Raw genomic sequence first — 18,073 nt, forward strand, 5'->3', positions numbered from 1 at the left:
TAAGATTTCCTGCCTGCTAGCCACTACTGTGTGACACCTTCCTGACAGACTGTAAGAAGAGTCTTGGAGTGGGAGTGTGATGTAATCTCTGCTTTGCTCTGGTGAGACCCCACCTGGAGTACTGTGTCCAGTTCTGGAGCCCCCAACATAAGAAGCACATGGACCAGTTGGAGAGGGTCCAGAGGAGGGCCACGAAGATGATAAGAGGGCTGGAACACATCTCCTCTGAGGCCAGGCTGAGAGAGTTGGGGCTGTTCAGCCTGGAGAAGAAGAGGCTCCAGGGAGACCTTATAGCTGTCTTCCAGTACCTCAAGGGGGCCTACAAGAAAGATGGGGAGAGACTGTTCAGCAGGACCTGTTGTGACAGGACAAGGGGTTATGGTTTTAAAATAGAGGGAGATAGATTCAGACTAGACATAAGGAAAAAATTTTTTACACTGAGGGTGGTAGAGCACTGGCACAGGTTGCCCAGAGAGGTGGTGGATGCCCCATCCCTGGAAACATTCAAGGCCAGGTTGGATGAGGCTCTGAGCAACCTGATCTAGTCGGGGATGTCCCTGCTCCTTGTGGGGGGGTTGGACTAGATGACCTTTAAAGGTCCCTTCCAACCCAAACCATTCTATGATTCTAAGAAGCAACTGTCTTCTGGAAATTACACTGAAAGGGAACAAGGGGTAAAAGTGATAGTTCTTTAGTACAGCAGTAGATTTATCTAGTAAAACTTCTGTACCAATCGGAGAGAAAAAAAAATAAAAAGCCATCCTTCAGCAATATTAGACATGAAAACAGATAGAAAAGAAGAAATGGGGGACTACATTACATGAAGTTAATGGTTTTTTTTAATTCAGTATTTGAAAGGACTGATAAGAACATAGATACACAGGTCAGATTTCTAAAAAGACAGTTTTAAAGATTTTAAAATATATACATAAATGTATTAGATTTAAAAAAAAAATTGGATTTGAATATCAGTGGTTGCATGTGAGTTACTACTGTATATTCACAAAAATTTTGAAGACAGGAAATTTTGAGAATTGCTCAAGTCCATTTATGTAAAAAACAGAACAAAACAAAAAATAAAACACCGAAGGCTTTTCTGTATTTTATAAACTGCTTCTCCAAAGTTCAAGATGCATATAAAAACTTCTTGTTAAAAACTAATGGAAACACAGTAACATTTACTCAAAAGGAAACTAAAAACCAATCCATTTCCTATGTCACATCCCTAAGAGAAGAGGTAAACCTTGCCCATTATTTATACGTCAGTAGAGCTCATATTCTGGAGTTGACAAGAGAAAGTGTGATGAAAAAAGTATGATACAATGCCTGTGACTGTGTGCTTCACACTCCCCCCAACAACCAACTTTTTCCCATAATCCTGCTCAAGTGATAACCATCAGTGGCATCATGATGGATGCGTCTAGTTGTGATGGTGGCATCTGAACAACACAATAGTCAAGGGCTAATTTATGGTGCTGCACCCACCTAACCACAGTGCTGGTCAATGTCTGAATCAAGCCAAATTTGGAAGAAACTAACATGTGCAATCAGTATGCAAATATGACTATGAGTCAATTATCTTACTCCATAAATAGTGAGCAGCCCAAGAGCCCTTTGAGCTTTTTTGCACAGCAGCGGGCTGCACACCAGGTTCTCTCCTTGGGTAGGGATGCCTCTCAAGGTTACTCCTTGAGGTCGAGAGAATCCTTATCATGTCAGATACTTGGTAAGTGAATTGGGAATAAGGGCGCTGAAACTTTTTAGTCTTAGCTAAGTGATATAAAGGATTGATTGTGCACGTATTATCCTTTAGACGTAAACTATTGGCCAAGCCTGGGACTAGGATTGGATCCAGCCACACCTAAACTCCTTTCTGAGAAGGAGTTTAGAAAGCAAGGGGGTCCTTTATGAACCTCATGACTCAATGGGAGGGTCTCCCCGACAGTTTTGTCTGACTCTGTCCTCTATGCAGTAGATAATCCAGTGTACCTTGCCATCGAATATTGTTAAACCACTGTCGCATTTACTATCAAACTTTGATATAAAACAGTGAGTTAACAATAAAGTATATTGTTGCTGCTCTCTTACAAGTGAAGCGCATCACTGTGACAGTGCCCTACCATCAGTTCTGAGACATTACAATGTAAACAATAATATTTACATTTCTCAGTTGACTTTCACTATTCTGATAATAAATCTTTCAAAGAGCCTAGATTATTATAATTTAGGACAATGCATTTCAGACTCTACCTCTTTAATTATATTGGTAACTATGAAGCCAACACAATGCTGGAAGAACTAACTTCCTTAACTTAAAACATGTCTCTTTCTACATTGATGATATTAAAATAATCCAGCCTAGATGTCATTTTTTACACTGTAAAAAGATCCCAACTGCCTACTTAACTGAATATAATGCTGTTACTCAAACTTTGAGATATTCTCTCCAGAAACGGAATTTCCTGATATGAGATTCAAATTAATAGGAAGTGCCCTTCCTGTGTTTTTTAGGTTGCAAGGCTAATGAGTTTGCTTTCAGAGGAGAAAAAAAAAAAAAGAAAAAAAAAAAGAAGACAACTTTGCATTTTTTAATTCCCCTGAATTAAAAAAATCCCCAAGTTTTTAAAGGAAATGCATCTAGAACCTGACAACTTTGGCAAGTTTTACTTTACTCCACACTGAGCCCTATTAGAACTGATGGGAATGCTTGTGAAGTAGCTGAGCACTAGACTCGCTCACTTTCAGTCAAGTTATTTTTATATAGAGAAAGTGAACAGCTCTAAATTAGAAAGGTCTGGCCACGTGTATACAGCTATGCCACATCTAACTAATTCACTTCAACTATATAAAAACATTGTAAATTCAACACTTAATTTGAACAATAACTGTGGAATATATACTTTGTAGTATAATACAAGGAAATAATTTACTGATTTATGATTAGGACTTTCATATACTACAGCAAAGTGACAGTCAATATTAATTCTGAAGAAAAATGTGTGCTTCACAATCAACTAACTTTTCAAGTCAGCTTGTTAGGAAATTCAGTGCTTTATGTACAGCAAAAACACGGAGCTGAAATACACATGCAAATTTCCTTTTTAATGCTAGTAATACCAGTTATACATTTTATTTCAATTTCTGAATGGAAAAAAATTTGAAAGAAGTTAGGCTAATCAAAGGTAAACCTTATAAAATGCTTTAAATGCATTTTTTTCTTTCTAAATTTCAATGATATCATCACTTTCAAAAGAGTTTGCTTATTCTAAGGCCTTGTATCAAAAGTTTTATGTCATAATATACTCACACACAAGCAGATATCCCCACCTATTTTTCTAATAATTTTATTTTTTCCCCACATAACATTAACGGAAAACCTTACGTAGCATTGGTACAAACCAGAAAAATGGCTTAACTGTACTCTGGCCAGAACATGGGCTGGGAGGAAAGGAAAAAAGATAACTGAAGTCACAGGCAAACACTAGCCTGCCCTTTACCCTCTTGCTATGACAAACCCCCTAGACATCTTGTTAAGAATAACACCTGTGTTGTCAGAGCAGTGCAAAGGGCAGAGAACTAGAGGCAGGACTGGAAAGAGCTCTGTTCTTCTAAACTTTAGGTAGAATATAATCTGTATGTGATGTCTAAGTTTTAGAGACCTTCAGTACATTTCCTAAAGATAAGAGGAAAAGTTTTATCTGTGGAAATAAACAAAATTCTCACCTTATTATGTTCATACTTGTATGGGATTTTGAGGGTATCCATGGCTCTGATCATGGCCTGCATTGCTGTAAATATATTCTGGTACACCAATTTTGTAAAGCCCCTTTTGTCTTCATCAGAGTAACCTGATCCATGAATGATTCTCATCTGTTTGATGAACGTGCTTTTGCCACTCTCTCCTGTGCCTGCAAGACAAATAAGAAGAATATACTTCAGCCACTGGACACAAACATGACTTTCTGCACAAAGCAGACCACTTGTTCAGTACAGGGCAGAACAGTCAAGTTGTTATAGTGCTTGCAAGGTGCTTGATACAAGGATCAGTTCAATATCAAAACAACAGTAACACAGTAACAACTGAAGCAACACTGAATTAAAGCTTTTATTTTGAAGATGAAATAGAATCATAGAATCATATAATAGAAGTAGAAAAAAAATAGCAATGAGTTAATGACTAAACTAATGACTGAACAAAATATACACTCCAAAATATCTAGAATATGGCTGTCGTAGTTCATCCCCGATTGGGACCAGACTACACAGTCTCTCTCTCACTCCCCCCACCCTCTGAGAGAATAGGGAGAGATAAGGTAACAAAAAAAAGGCTCGAGGTTTGAGATAAGGACAAGGAGAAATCCTTAAAGTTACCGTCACGGGCAAAACAGACTTGACTTGGGGAAAACTATTCATTTATTTCTAAAACCAAAGCAGGATAATGAGACAGAGAACAAGATAACCTCCCCCCACCCCTCCCTCTTCCCAGGCTTAACATTCTCTCTACCACCTTCCCCTCCCTGAGCGGCACAGAGGGGAAGAGGGAATGGGGGTTATGATCAGTTCATCACATGTCACTTTACACTGCTCCTTCCTCCTCCGGGGAAGAACTCCTCACATTCCTCCCCTGCTCCGCTGTGGGGTCCCACCCACGAGCCACAGTCCTTCCTGAAACTGCTCCAGGGTAGGTCATCTCTTCCACGGGGTGCAGTCCCTCCAGAACGGCTGCCCCAGCGTGGGCCCTCCACGGTCCACAGCCTCCTTCAGGCATCCACCTGCCCCAGCATGGGGTCCTCCATGGGCTGCAAGTGGATCTCTGCTCCTCTGTGGGCCTCCATGGGCTGCAGGGGGACAGCCTGCTTCACCATGGTCATCACCACAGGCTGCAGGGGAATCTTGGCCAGGAGCAGCATTACTCCTCCTCCTCCTTCTTCACTGACCTTGGCGTCTGCAGCCGTTCCTCCCACAAAACATGCTTCACAACAGGCAAGCAGATGCCTCTCAGGTTCTCTTCACATCACATCTCATCTCATCTCATCTCCTCTCCACTTCTTGCAGCCGGGCTGGGCCAAGTCAGGCCCAGGCGGCTGCCCTGCGGGAGGCCAGAGAGTGAGGGCCGCAAGGCCCACAAGGCTTGCGTTGAGAGAAAGAGTTAAAGAAATCTTAATAGATATGGCATTGATTAATTATTGCTGTGCATCCTAAGGAATCAAGTTGATAAATAGTGCTTAATGTTTTGTTAACTACTTGCTTAATAATTTGCTAACCATTGTGCAAACTATTTGAAGCAGAAAGTCTTGCAATTCTTCACGAAGGACAGTTCCCGGTAAGGACTAGGGGGGTCGCTTCAAGAACCAGCTAAAACCGACCCTGCAGCTTGAATGAAAGCCAAGGGATAACTGAGTTTGCGCAAGAACAAAAGGTTACTAGCGGTGACGAAGAGGAGTCACCTGCCTTCATCCCCACGACCCCCGACGACCACCACCAGGAGGCACTGCGCAAGCCCAGACAGGAGGAGTTTATGAAAATGACCCCTTGGGACTAATTTTAATACGAAGCGGGGATAGGTCATGCATATGTATAGGCGTATTGTGAAACTTTATGTATATGTAACATTTGGTTGTATAAATTTAAAGTGAGTTGCCACGTAAGGCGCGCACGGTTTTGGTGGGACTACCCCCCTGTGCTGCCCAGCGCTGAATAAACATACCTACTTTACAATCTTACAGATTGTGGAGTCCGTTTTCTGCACGTCAGTTTGGCGAGCCAGCCAGGAGGATCTCTGCTTGGCTGCGGGATCGACTGCGGAGCGGACGCCCCTAGGCGCGTCCCGAGCACTTTCCTCGGAGGAGCCTCCGCTGCCAGCCGCTCACCGCAGGAGCAGACAACAACCTCCTGAAACCACGGGCCAAACGGTATGTTTAATGGTAGGGGCCTGTAAGTCGTACGCGTGGCTGGGGCAGCTGGTAAATCGCGCAGAGACGTCTGGCGTGCAGCATAGTCCCCGTTGGTTGGGTACCCAGGTTAGTTTGGAGCATCAAAGGGGACTCGCTGACCGATAGAGCGGCCGCTAGCGATCTTGGGGGTAGATCGAGCGAGTCCGAGGTAACCGCTGCATCCCATTGCTGGGAGCCAGGACGGACCTGCTGATGATCGGTACATGAGAAGCAGGAGAAGGGTAAGCGGGCCTCTTTAACCCGGATTTGGAGATAGTTTAACATCAGTAGGTGAGTTTGTTCTTGCAACCATTTTGCAGCTGCTTTAAAAGGCTGGTATGAATGAGGGATCCCTGTGCTGTATGGTTAAGAGAGTGTGGTTGAGTGATTGATTGTAAGTGTGGTGTGGAGGAGTGAAATAGTTAGTCTAAATTTGAATCATTCATTGAGACCCTCTCACAGAGGAAATATAAAATGGGTAACACTCAAGGGGGAATATTAAGGAAAAGCCCCCTGGGCTGCATACTCGCCCACTGGAAAGATATTGCTGGGGGTGGAGGTACGGAAAGTAAAAAGACTCTTATTAAATATTGCAATCAGTGGTGGCCATTGTATAAGTTAGAGGGTGAAGTCAAGTGGCCGTTTAATGGAACGTTGGATTACAATACTTTGTTGCAGCTTATGTTGTTTCTTAGAAGAGAAGGGAAATGGGATGAGGTGTCGTATACAGATATGTTTTTTACCCTACGAAATCACCCAGAGTGGCAAAGGGACTGTGGGATGATATCCCCGCAGGACCCTATGGTGCTCGCACTCGAACGGGAGAACAAGGGGGGTGGAGGCAGGTTAAAAAGGTGCTGTTCATCATGCAGCATTGGGCAGAGGTGTACGAACGCAGATAAAGTACGCCAGGTTCCAGAACAAGATTTAAGTGATTTGTTTAAACCTCCCCCCCGATCACAGGACCAGGACGCAGACTCGGAAGGGACATCGAATCCCCCTGATAGCCCTGTATCTTCCCGTACTAGACAGAAATCTGCTCCGACAATCTTACAAGCACCCCTCCGGGAGGCGGTGGGGCCGGATGGTGGAACAATGTTAATTAAAGTACCCTTCTCCACCGCTGACTTGGGAGAGTGGAGAAAAATTGCTAAAGATTACAGAAGCGATCCGGTAAGTGTGGCTAAACATTTCCAGTTCATTGTAAAACAACATAATCCGGACTGGAAAGACATACAACTGCTATTAGAATACATGACTGAAACGGAGAAGCAGTTGATTTTAAAAACGGCAGGAAATCTAGCCGAGGATTATTATAAAGTTACCGGGGGAGATGTTAAGGAACACTTCCCCCTCCAGGACCCGAAATGGGAGGTAAACAGGCCAGTACATATGGAAAGATTGCAGGAATATCAGGAGTGGATTTCGAAGGGGATGGAACGGGCAATCCCTAAGACTATAAATTGGTCAGCCTTATATGCAATTAAACAAGGTCCTTCCGAGTCTCCATCTGAATTCCTGGATCGACTGAGGGATGTGATGCGTCGTAGCACGCCGCTGGACCCGGGGTCTGAGGTAGGGATACAGCAACTAGTTTCTCTGTTCCTGGGTCAGTCTACGGGGGACATAAGACGAAAGCTTCAAAAGTTGCGTCCTGCGGAAAGCAGGAATTTAGAGATATTGCTGGATGAGGCTTGGAGAGTGTTCAGTAATAGAGAAGAAGGGTATCGGCAGGGACAAAGAAGGTTGGTGGCTGTCGTTCGGGGAGATGGGGAGTGGAGAGGTAGGCGAAATCAGCCTCGGTTGGGGTTGGAAAAGGATCAGTGTGCAATGTGCAAGGGCTTTGGCCACTGGAAAAAGGAATGCCCAAGGAACAAGAAAGAAGGCCGGAGGATCCCGGCGAATGCGAGGATAGCTAATGTGATAGAAGACTGACGGGAAGCTGGGGAGTCTACCCTAGTGGATCCACTGGTTATAATTAAGCTAGGGGAAAAACAACAACAAGTAGAATTCTTAGTAGATACAGGGGCAACATATTCGGTTCTGAATCAAGCTTTGATGCCCCTGGGAAATGATTATGTCATGGTAAAAGGAGCGACTGGCCAAAGTGAAAAGGCATATTTTTGTAAGCCTCTAAAATACAAATTGGGAAAACAATGGGGTATCCACAAATTTTTATATATGCCCAACTCCCTGAAAGCACTTTTGGGGAGAGATCTATTGGAACAATTGGGAGCAAAGATTATATTTGAAAAAGGAGAAATTACTCTGGAGGTAAAAGATCAGCAATATATTCAGATATTGAGTCTAACCTTAACCAGTCTCCCCTCAGAAGGAAAAATTAATGAGGAAATCCTAAATCAAGTGTACCCGGGGGTATGGGCTACTGATGTACCTGGAAGGGCGAAAAGTGCTCCACCTGTTGAAGTTAAGGTTAAGGAAGGCCAACGACCGGTAAGAATTAAACAATATCCCCTAAAGAAGGAAGATAGAGAAGGAATCCGGCCGGTGATAGAAAAATTTCTACAGTTAGGACTATTAAAGGAGTGTGAGTCAGAATTCAATACCCCTATATTACCTGTTCGGAAACCCGATGGGTCATATAGGGTGGTCCAAGACTTACGGGCGGTGAATAAGATAACTGAGGACCTCTACCCAGTAGTGGCCAATCCATATACCCTGCTGACTGTGTTGACACCTGAACTAATTTGGTTTACTGTTTTAGATTTGAAGGATGCTTTCTTTTGCCTCCCTCTCCATGAAGCCAGTCAAAAATTGTTTGCGTTCGAATGGGAAAACCCTAAAAGTGGTCGGAAGACCCAGCTCACTTGGACAGTGTTGCCACAAGGATTTAAAAATAGTCCTACCATTTTTGGGAATCAGCTTGCAAAAGACTTAGAATCCTGGGAAACCCCATCTGGGGAAGGAAAATTGTTGCACTATGTAGATGATATCCTGATTGCCACGAAAACAGAGGAAGACTGTATGGCATGGACGGTGAGTCTGTTGAATTTCTTGGGACTCCAGGGATACCGTGTCTCCAAGAAGAAAGCCCAGGTAATGCAACGTAAAGTGAATTATTTGGGCTATGAAATTAGTGCAGGGCAGAGAACTTTGGGACAGGCCCGCAAAGAGGCAATATGCCAGACTCAGAGACCTCAGACAGTAAAGGAGTTATGGACTTTTCTGGGAATGACCGGGTGGTGCCGATTGTGGATCTATAATTATGAACTGCTTGTTAAACCACTGTATGCTCTGACAGCTACTGAGCAGAAGCACCTTGAGTGGAACAAAGAGACCGAACGAGCCTTTGAGCTACTGAAAAAGGCGTTGATGTCGGCCCCGGCCTTAGGACTCCCAGATGTGAGTAAGCCGTTTCTTCTTTTCTCCCATGAGAAACAGGGTATTGCCCTGGGAATATTAGCACAAGATCTGGGTCCATATCGACGGGCAGTTGCCTATCTCTCTAAGCAGTTAGACGCCACTGCAAAGGGTTGGCCTGGATGCCTACGGGCGGTTGCAGCTGTGATACTGAACATCAGCAGTACTGGAAGCAAAGGGTGGGCACTGGCTCTCTCCACAAAGATTTCTGAGATATCAAGCTGTATTAGTAGAACAGGATGACGTGGAAATCGTGGTCACTAACATTGTCAACCCAGCTTCTTTTCTCAGCGGGAACACAGGAGAACCAGTGCACCATGACTGTTTGGAAACCATTGAAGCAACATATGCAAGCAGCCCAGACCTGAAGGATAGCCCCATGGAAAACGGGGAAAACTGGTTCACAGACGGGAGCAGTTATGTCTTAAATGGCAATCGACATGCGGGATATGCCATCACTACCAGTCAGGAGGTAATAGAGTCAGGGCCTTTGCCCATGAACACCTCCGCACAGAAGGCAGAAATAATTGCCCTAACCCAAGCCCTGGAGTTGGCCCAGGGCAAAACTGTGAACATTTACACGGACTCAAAATATGCCTTCGGAGTTGTGCACGCACATGGAGCAATCTGGAAAGAAAGAGGACTATTGAACTGCCAGGGAAAAAAATATCAAACATGCAGAAGAAATTTTGAAGCTACTAGAAGCTGTCCAGCTCCTTGAGAAAGTGGCAATTATGCATATTAAGGCACACCAGAGAGTGAGCTCCGATTTGGAGAAAGGGAATGAACTGGCGGACAGAGAGGCAAAACAAGTGGCCAAAATGAAGGTGAGAATAGAAGGGGCTCTAATTCCTGATAGGCAAATCTCTCTAGAAGGTAAGCCAGAATATACCAAGGAAGATCAGAAACTTATCACAGACTTGGAAGGGTCATATAATGAAGAGGGGTGGGCTTATACCCCACAGGGAAGACTAATTATTCCCTCTTGTTTACTGTGGCACTTGATACGGGAGGAACATAGAAAAAGGCATTGGGGAACAGAGGCTCTGTATAAACATTTGATAAGGGAAATCGTGGCTAGAAACTTATATACCACAGTGAGACAGGTGACTCAACAGTGTGACCTTTGCCTCCAGACTAATCCAAAAAATACTCCCAAACCAGAAATGGGCCAGATTGGGAAGGGCAATGGGCCTGGACAACAATGGCAGGTTGATTTTACAGAACTTCCAAGAAAAGGGGGGGTATCGCTATTTGCTGGTATTAACTGATACCTTTTCAGGTTGGCCAGAAGCGTTCCCAACTAGGACAGCCAAGGCTCGGGAGGTAACTAAAGTATTGGTACAAGAGATAATACCACGTTTTGGGGTTCCGGCAACCATATCCTCAGACAGAGGACCACATTTTGTCTCAAAAATAGTGCAACAAATCAGCCACCATTTGGGTATAGATTGGCAACTTCATACCCCGTATCGCCCTCAGTCGAGTGGCCAAGTGGAGAAAATGAATCACTTAATCAAACAGCAAATTGTGAAATTGGGACAAGAAGCAAACTTGACGTGGCCTCAGTCACTCCCTTTAGCCCTTCTGCGTATACGAACGAGACCAAGGGCAAAGGAAGGACTGAGTCCCTTTGAAATTTTGTATGGATGACCCTATGGAATACAGAGGGGAATGTCTACGCAAGCTGGGGATGAAATTATGACTTCCTACATGGTGGCATTGGGCAAACAGCTCAATAAAATTGGAAAGCATGTAATTGGGACCTGGGGAAGAGGTCTAGATGAACCTGTGCATGATATACAACCTGGAGATTATGTATATGTAAAGTCTCTTGCAGAAAAAACCTTGGAACCACAGTGGGAAGGACCATACCAGGTACTCCTCACCTCCTTTACAGCAATTAAGATTAAGGAACAGAATGCCTGGATTCACCATACTCGAGTAAAGAAGTCACCACAGAAGCTTTGGACTTCCGAAATCCAAGGACCGTTAAAACTTAGACTAAAAAGATAAGATGTGGATCAAATTCTATACGATTTTTATAGCCTCGCAGGCAATGAATGCAGTGGCCTGGCGAGAAAATTGGTATGTTCAACTAATTCAAAATGTCACCAAAATTTTGAATAAGACGGATTGTTGGGTTTGCACCCAAATGCCAAGACATTCTGGTTACGAAGTGCCATTGATAGGTGTTCCATTGCCAGTCTCTTTAACCAACAGACAAAATGGTATCTTTTGGGGAAATACGGTTTTGAGGACGGATCCTCAAATTAAATGGGGTCGGGAACTGGCAATAACTATAGAGGGGGCTAATCCATTAGGGGACAGCTGTTTGGTAAGTTCGGGAAAAGGACCGTTTGTAGGAGAATACCCAAACTGCAATGATAGTGACACCTTAAATATGACGAGAGTAGATCCGGAATTTCTAGAACTCAATTATACCGGCCTCCCAACCCCACAGGGAACAGGATGGTATTGGTTGTGCGGCACAGTGGCCCGTAAGGTTTTACCCCTAGGATGGCACGGAGCATGTACATTAGGAGGTTTGATCCCCAACATTACTATTATTGACAAATTGACACCATATTCTCTACGAAGAAAACGGGAAATTGTAAATAACCCTCTCATAGACAGGCCAACCAGTTTTCATAGTTTTGCACGATGGTTCATCCCATTTCTAGGGGTCAGTGAATTGGAGAAGGCAATAATAAACATCTCGGCTGTAATAGAAACAATGGAAAATAAGACCATTGATGCTATCCTAGCACTCCAGGAAGAAGTTACTGCTTTGTCAAAAATAGTGTCACAAAATCGCATGGCTTTAGATTTGTTATTAGCCTCACAAGGGGGAGTATGCACAGTAATTAATGTAGACTGTTGCATGTATGCAGACCAAAGCGGGCGGATCACTGAGGATCTCCAAGAAATCAGAAGACAAGTAGGTGTTTTACACAAAGTAATGCAAGATAATACTTCTTGGGGTTTTTCTGACTTATGGGAAAGACTGACATCCTGGTTACCCAATTTAGTGTGGTTAAAACAATTGTTCGCAATAATTATTGCACTTGGTTTTTTATTTTTGATTATTGGAATAGCCATCCGCTGTGGATTTTGGTGTTTTAAAGGAACAGAAATTTCCTACAGCGAATGGAAAAGGAACCAATTACGACAGAAATTAGAATCTAACCAATATTTTAGGGACATTGATAGTAAAGGAATTTACTAATTTTCTAGAAAAGGGGGGACTGAGAGAAGGAGTTAAAGAAATCTTAATAGATATGGCATTGATTAATTATTGCTGTGCATCCTAAGGAATCAAGTTGATAAATAGTGCTTAATGTTTTGTTAACTACTTGCTTAATAATTTGCTAACCATTGTGCAAACTATTTGAAGCAGAAAGTCTTGCAATTCTTCACGAAAGACAGTTCCCGGTAAGGACTAGGGGGGTCGCTTCAAGAACCAGCTAAAACCGACCCTGCAGCTTGAATGAAAGCCAAGGGATAACTGAGTTTGCGCAAGAACAAAAGGTTACTAGCGGTGACGAAGAGGAGTCACCTGCCTTCATCCCCACGACCCCCGACGACCACCACCAGGAGGCACTGCGCAAGCCCAGACAGGAGGAGTTTATGAAAATGACCCCTTGGGACTAATTTTAATACGAAGCGGGGATAGGTCATGCATATGTATAGGCGTATTGTGAAACTTTATGTATATGTAACATTTGGTTGTATAAATTTAAAGTGAGTTGCCACGTAAGGCGCGCACGGTTTTGGTGGGACTACCCCCCTGTGCTGCCCAGCGCTGAATAAACATACCTACTTTACAATCTTACAGATTGTGGAGTCCGTTTTCCGCACGTCAGCGCCTCCCCCTCTCTGCCCCCGCTTCAGCTTCTTCACATCTTCTTCTCCTTTTTTTTTTTCCTCTTTTTTTTCCCTTCTTAAATACGTTATCGCAGAGGCGTTATCAGGGGACATTCTGCTACCAATTGGCTCGGCCCTGGCCAGCAGCAGGTCTGCCCTAGGACCGACCGAGTCCATTGAACAAAGGGGAAATAACTTCTAGAAGCTTCTTACAGAAGCTACCACCGTAGCGCTCACCTCACCAAATAAAACCAGAACAATGCCACTGTGTATTTAAAATTATAAGCATAAATTTCCATTCCTGAAGATACAGTTCTCAACAACAACTAACTTTAGGGAATTACTATGAGATGTTCTATCACAAAAATTCATAGAGTAAGAAAAAAAAAATTATCTTGCTTGGCCAACATTCAGGACGTTATGGTAAACAGCAATATACAACAAATACATACATTTGTTAGAAAGGCAAATAATATAACAATTACAGTTCTGCAAACTTCAACTTCAGAAACACATAAAATCACCTTATTTAAAATTTGGCTCATATTTGTCAGAGAGAGAGAGTTATTACTTCCTTTAAATTTCTTTGCATCTTTGTACTTTACACAAAGCACAAATAATAACTTATAAATTAACATTCTGAATGTTTAACAACTTAAAGTTAAGATCTGCTTGTTGGGAATTTCACACAGAATATATCACACAGCATTTTTTCCTTTGGCCCAATTCAGTCTGTCTGTGATTAGGAGAGCTTATCTAAGCAAACAAATCATATTAATAATTTATAAGGATAAATTGAAATTTAGAACAGTTGCACAGCCACATGAATGCTGTACGTTCACCTAACTACTTAGCCCCCTAAGAAATGCAATGCATTTACCTGCATTCAGTATTTCTTAGCCTTTCAGCCTGGATTTTATTTTGACCATTTTTATAAAGCTTTCATGCCTCATTCATGCTCTAATATTTGGCTCCCAGGACAAAGAAAGCCTTATGCTTTACATTATGTTTTAGGTGTCTCCGAGTAGTGTATTTGACAAGCAGTGCGATGTAAGGTTAAAGCATGATGATGTGCTGGCAACCCTTAAGTACTTCTGAGATAGTACACACTACAAAATCTAACCTGGAAGCCTCTAAAAGCTTTTGTCTTTACTGTGCATGACTGTTCACTCAACTCCTGCTTAGATTTTTGGCTAACACAGCTCATACTAAGGTCTGATGTATGCTGAGCATCACCATTAGGTCAAAGCCAGAGCATCACGTAGGCAGGACAGGTGGCCAGAAGGCGCTAAAGGGCTATTATACAGCCATTATCACCTGCAAATTGCTGTCTCCTTGCAGCTATAATCTTTTGTGTGCCAGTCTAGTCAGAATCTGCTAACTTATGGAAATGGTATAGACCAAACCTCTAAGCTGGAAGGTATAAAACATTAGCTTACCCAAAAAGCTTTTGAAGTGGATCCAACAGCAGCTGAACTGCTGAGGTTTTCATGCTTCCCGGTGTGATATTGAGGATGCCCACACCATGACGGAGGAGGAAGGATGAGCACTCTCACCGTCGGATAAGTAACTAATTATTTTATTTTGTTCATAGGTGCATGATATTAAGAGTTATGGTTTATAAGTTATGAAACCTTATGACTTGAATGGTGAATAAGTGAAATCACGTGATAACCTAGTCTGGGCAATAGGGAATTGAGCCCCTGTTTGTCATGTGTGTTTGTTGTATTTCTTAATGAGGTCATAAAATGAAGTTTAAATCACAGAGTATGTTGTCCTGAAAATTTGAGATCCAAACAGACTGTGACACTGTGGACTTTGTTTTGAAACCTTCAACCCCATCTCCCATGTGTATAAAACAAACTTCTAACACAAGTCTTCCTTACACATTCCCAGAAAACCAAGAACAATGTTATATACAGACCTATTTGACTTACGCTGTGGAAACATAAATGGTTGTTATTGCAATGAAACTTCTCCAAAATTGAAAAGTTAGACTGAGCCTGCTTCCACAATCAGCATTCACTATGATCCCCAGACTGTGCTGTGGTCAAGAGCAAAGCACCAAATAAACAGACCATTAAGTCTTATCTAAAATTTTGCTTTAACTAATGCATAAGAAAATAATTTGCACCAAATGTCTCTAAATCATTGGAATACAAAATAACTTCATTTTTTTTTTGTTAACATAATGCTTCTTTAAGAGAGAATCTATATTCCTTAAAAAAACTCCAAAATTAAGCCAATAAAATGGTAAGAACATGTTTGTATTATCTCCTCTGTTTTAAAATAAAAAAAAACATTGAAGCTTGGAATTATTTTAATTCTTTACTGTGAGTTTAGGTAGTAGTCAAAATCACACAGAACTGGAAAGAAAACATGCTGATAAAGCCATCTGCATTACATTAGAGAAAACAGTATTTCAGATTACTTTGTGAGTCTGTAAAAATTAGAGTATATACATACTAGGGTTTAGCCTTAGTCACCACACAGTTTCTCACTCACCCTCCCCCTCCCCAGCGGGATGAGGGAGAGAATTGGGAAGAAAGGAAAACATGTGGGCGGAGATAGTTTACGAGAACAGCAAGGAAAAATACAATAATAACAGAATATAAGAATATTAAAATATACAAAATGAACAATGCACAATTGCTCAACACCTGATGTCCCAATGACCGATACAACCCGTCCCAAGCAGCGATCATGGAAACAAAAACTGAGCAGCAAGCAAAGGAGCGAAAAGGGGGCCAGCAAGGTAGAGGGAACGATGACAGCGACCAAGAAAAAGAGAGGAGATGGATGATGCATGCCCTCCCTGTGGGCAACCCCCACTTATATACTGAGCATGACGTTTATGGCATGGAATACTCTCTTTGGCCAGTGTGGGTCAATTATTCTGTCTGTCTTTCTCCCAGCTTCCTGCATCTGCACATTAGCGAAACTTGGAAAGCCAGACAGTGTCCTTGGTCTCATTCACAACAACTCCTATCATCAGGGTGTTTATCAACATTCTTCACATATGAAATCCAAAACACACCAGCTACTGAGAGGAAAATTAACTCAATTCGTGCTGAAACCAGGACAGTATCCACCCCTTATTCCATACCATCTACGTCATGCTTATATATACACACACAGATAACATTCCCTCAATGCATGGGTTACCCCTCCAAAGTCTGTTGAGTTCATTTAGTCCATGACTTTGGGCTCCATCTGTCACAGCAGTCTTTCAGGGCAGGAGAGATGGTATGTAGTGTGGGGTTGTTGCATGCTGCATCTGGAACTCGTAGCTGGTACCTCTGGCACAGCTGGTGTATCACATCCATGGTCTCCGAGTTGAAAAGGTTGATCTTGAGGACGTTGTTGGGCACCAGTTCTGTTTCCATCACTGCTGCACGTCACTCGGTTTCATCGAAGCTCATTCTTCACTGATCAGGGTGATTCTTGCTGCAATACCTTTGATATAACATATAATAACTATGGAAATGATTATATACAGTTCAAATTATTGGCTATTTTCACCTAAAATCAGATCTCCTTGAGGTACACATTGGACTTCCCCATCCTCCTGCATCACCCACCAAGTACACCCAGGTCCTTCAGCAAAAGCAATCCCATGGGTGGGTTTGCCTATGCCCAGAGGAGGAATAACCCAGACTGTTTTCCCCAACATATTCCTTACATGCACCACAGGAACTTTATCACTATCTACAGTATGTAAAAGGTCTGATTGGGCAGGGCCAGCTCAATTGGTGGATCCCTGAGTGTTGACTAACCAGGTGGCTTTTGCTAATTGTTTATCCCAACTTTTGAAGGTTCCACCACCCATTGCTCTCAGTGTAGTTTTCAGCAGTCCATTGGACCTTTCAATTTTTCCAGAGGCTGGTGCACGATAGGGGATGTGATATACTCAGTGCTGTGCTCTTTGGCCCAGGTGCCTATGAGGCTGTTTCGGAAATGAGACCCATTGTCTGACTCAATTCTTTCTGGAGTGCCATGTCTCAAGAGAACTTCCTTCTCAAGGCCCAGGGTAGTGTTTCGGGTGGTGGCATTGGGTACAGGACATGTCTCCAGCCACCCAGTGCTTGCTTCAACCATTGTAAGCACGTGGCGCTTACCTTGGCGAGTTTGTGGGAGTGTGATGTAATCAATCTGCCAGGCCTCTCCATATTTGTATTTCAGCCATTGTCCTCCATACCAAAGAGGATTTACTCGCTTGGCTTGCTTGATTGCAGCACATGTTTCACATTCATGGATAACCTGTTGTTCTGGTTTTATTTAATGAGAGGGGCTATGGTGGTAGCTTCTGTAAGAACTGCTAGAAGTTGTTCCCCTTTGTTCAGTAGACTGGGACGGGCCTAGGGCAGGCCCACTGCTGGCCAAGGCCGAGCCAATTGTTAGCAGAATGTTCCCTGATAGCACCTCTGTGATAATGTATTTAAGAAGGGAAAAAAAAGAGGAAAAAAAAAAGAGGAAAAAAAAGGAGAAGAAGATGTAAAGAAGCTAAAGAGGGGGAGGCGCAAGCCTTGTGGGCCTTGCAGGCCTCACTCTCTGACCTCCCACCACGCGGCCATCTGGGCCTGACTCGACCCAGCCTGGCTGCAAGAAGTGGAGAGGAGAGGAGATGAGATGTGAAGAGATTCTGAGAGGCATCTGCCTGCCTGTTGTGAAGAATTTCTTGTAAGAGGAACAGCTGCAGATGCCAAGGTCAGTGAAGGAGGAGGGGGAGGAGTAATGCCGCTCCTGGCCAGAATTCCCCTGCAGCCTGTGGTGATGACCATGGTGAAGCAGGCTGTCCCCCTGCAGCCCATGGAGGCCCACAGAGGAGCAGAGATCCATCTACAGCCCATGGAGGACCCCATGCTGGGGCAGGTGGATGCCTGAAGGAGGCT

General features: G+C 43.2%; 2 protein-coding genes across 2 annotated transcripts in view; one reads left to right on the forward strand and one right to left on the reverse strand.

The window, feature by feature from the left end:
• The window catches only part of LOC147596674 (guanine nucleotide-binding protein G(q) subunit alpha-like), a 205,711-nt gene that overhangs the window by 123,969 nt on the left and 63,669 nt on the right, over positions 1-18,073 (reverse strand). The window contains exon 2 of the mRNA XM_086769728.1: positions 3,724-3,908. Within this exon, the coding sequence (XP_086625854.1) occupies positions 3,724-3,908 (185 nt within the window). The remainder of the gene's footprint in view (positions 1-3,723; positions 3,909-18,073) is intronic.
• On the forward strand, positions 11,719-12,561 carry LOC147596675 (endogenous retrovirus group V member 2 Env polyprotein-like). The gene has a single exon (XM_086769427.1). It carries the CDS (start codon positions 11,719-11,721, stop codon positions 12,541-12,543), a length of 825 nt encoding a protein of 274 aa, XP_086625553.1. The 3' UTR covers positions 12,544-12,561.

This window comes from Chlamydotis macqueenii, chromosome W (genome assembly GCF_036417535.1).
Source record: "Chlamydotis macqueenii isolate bChlMac1 chromosome W, bChlMac1.mat, whole genome shotgun sequence".
NCBI classification, from domain to species: Eukaryota; Metazoa; Chordata; class Aves; order Otidiformes; family Otididae; genus Chlamydotis; species Chlamydotis macqueenii.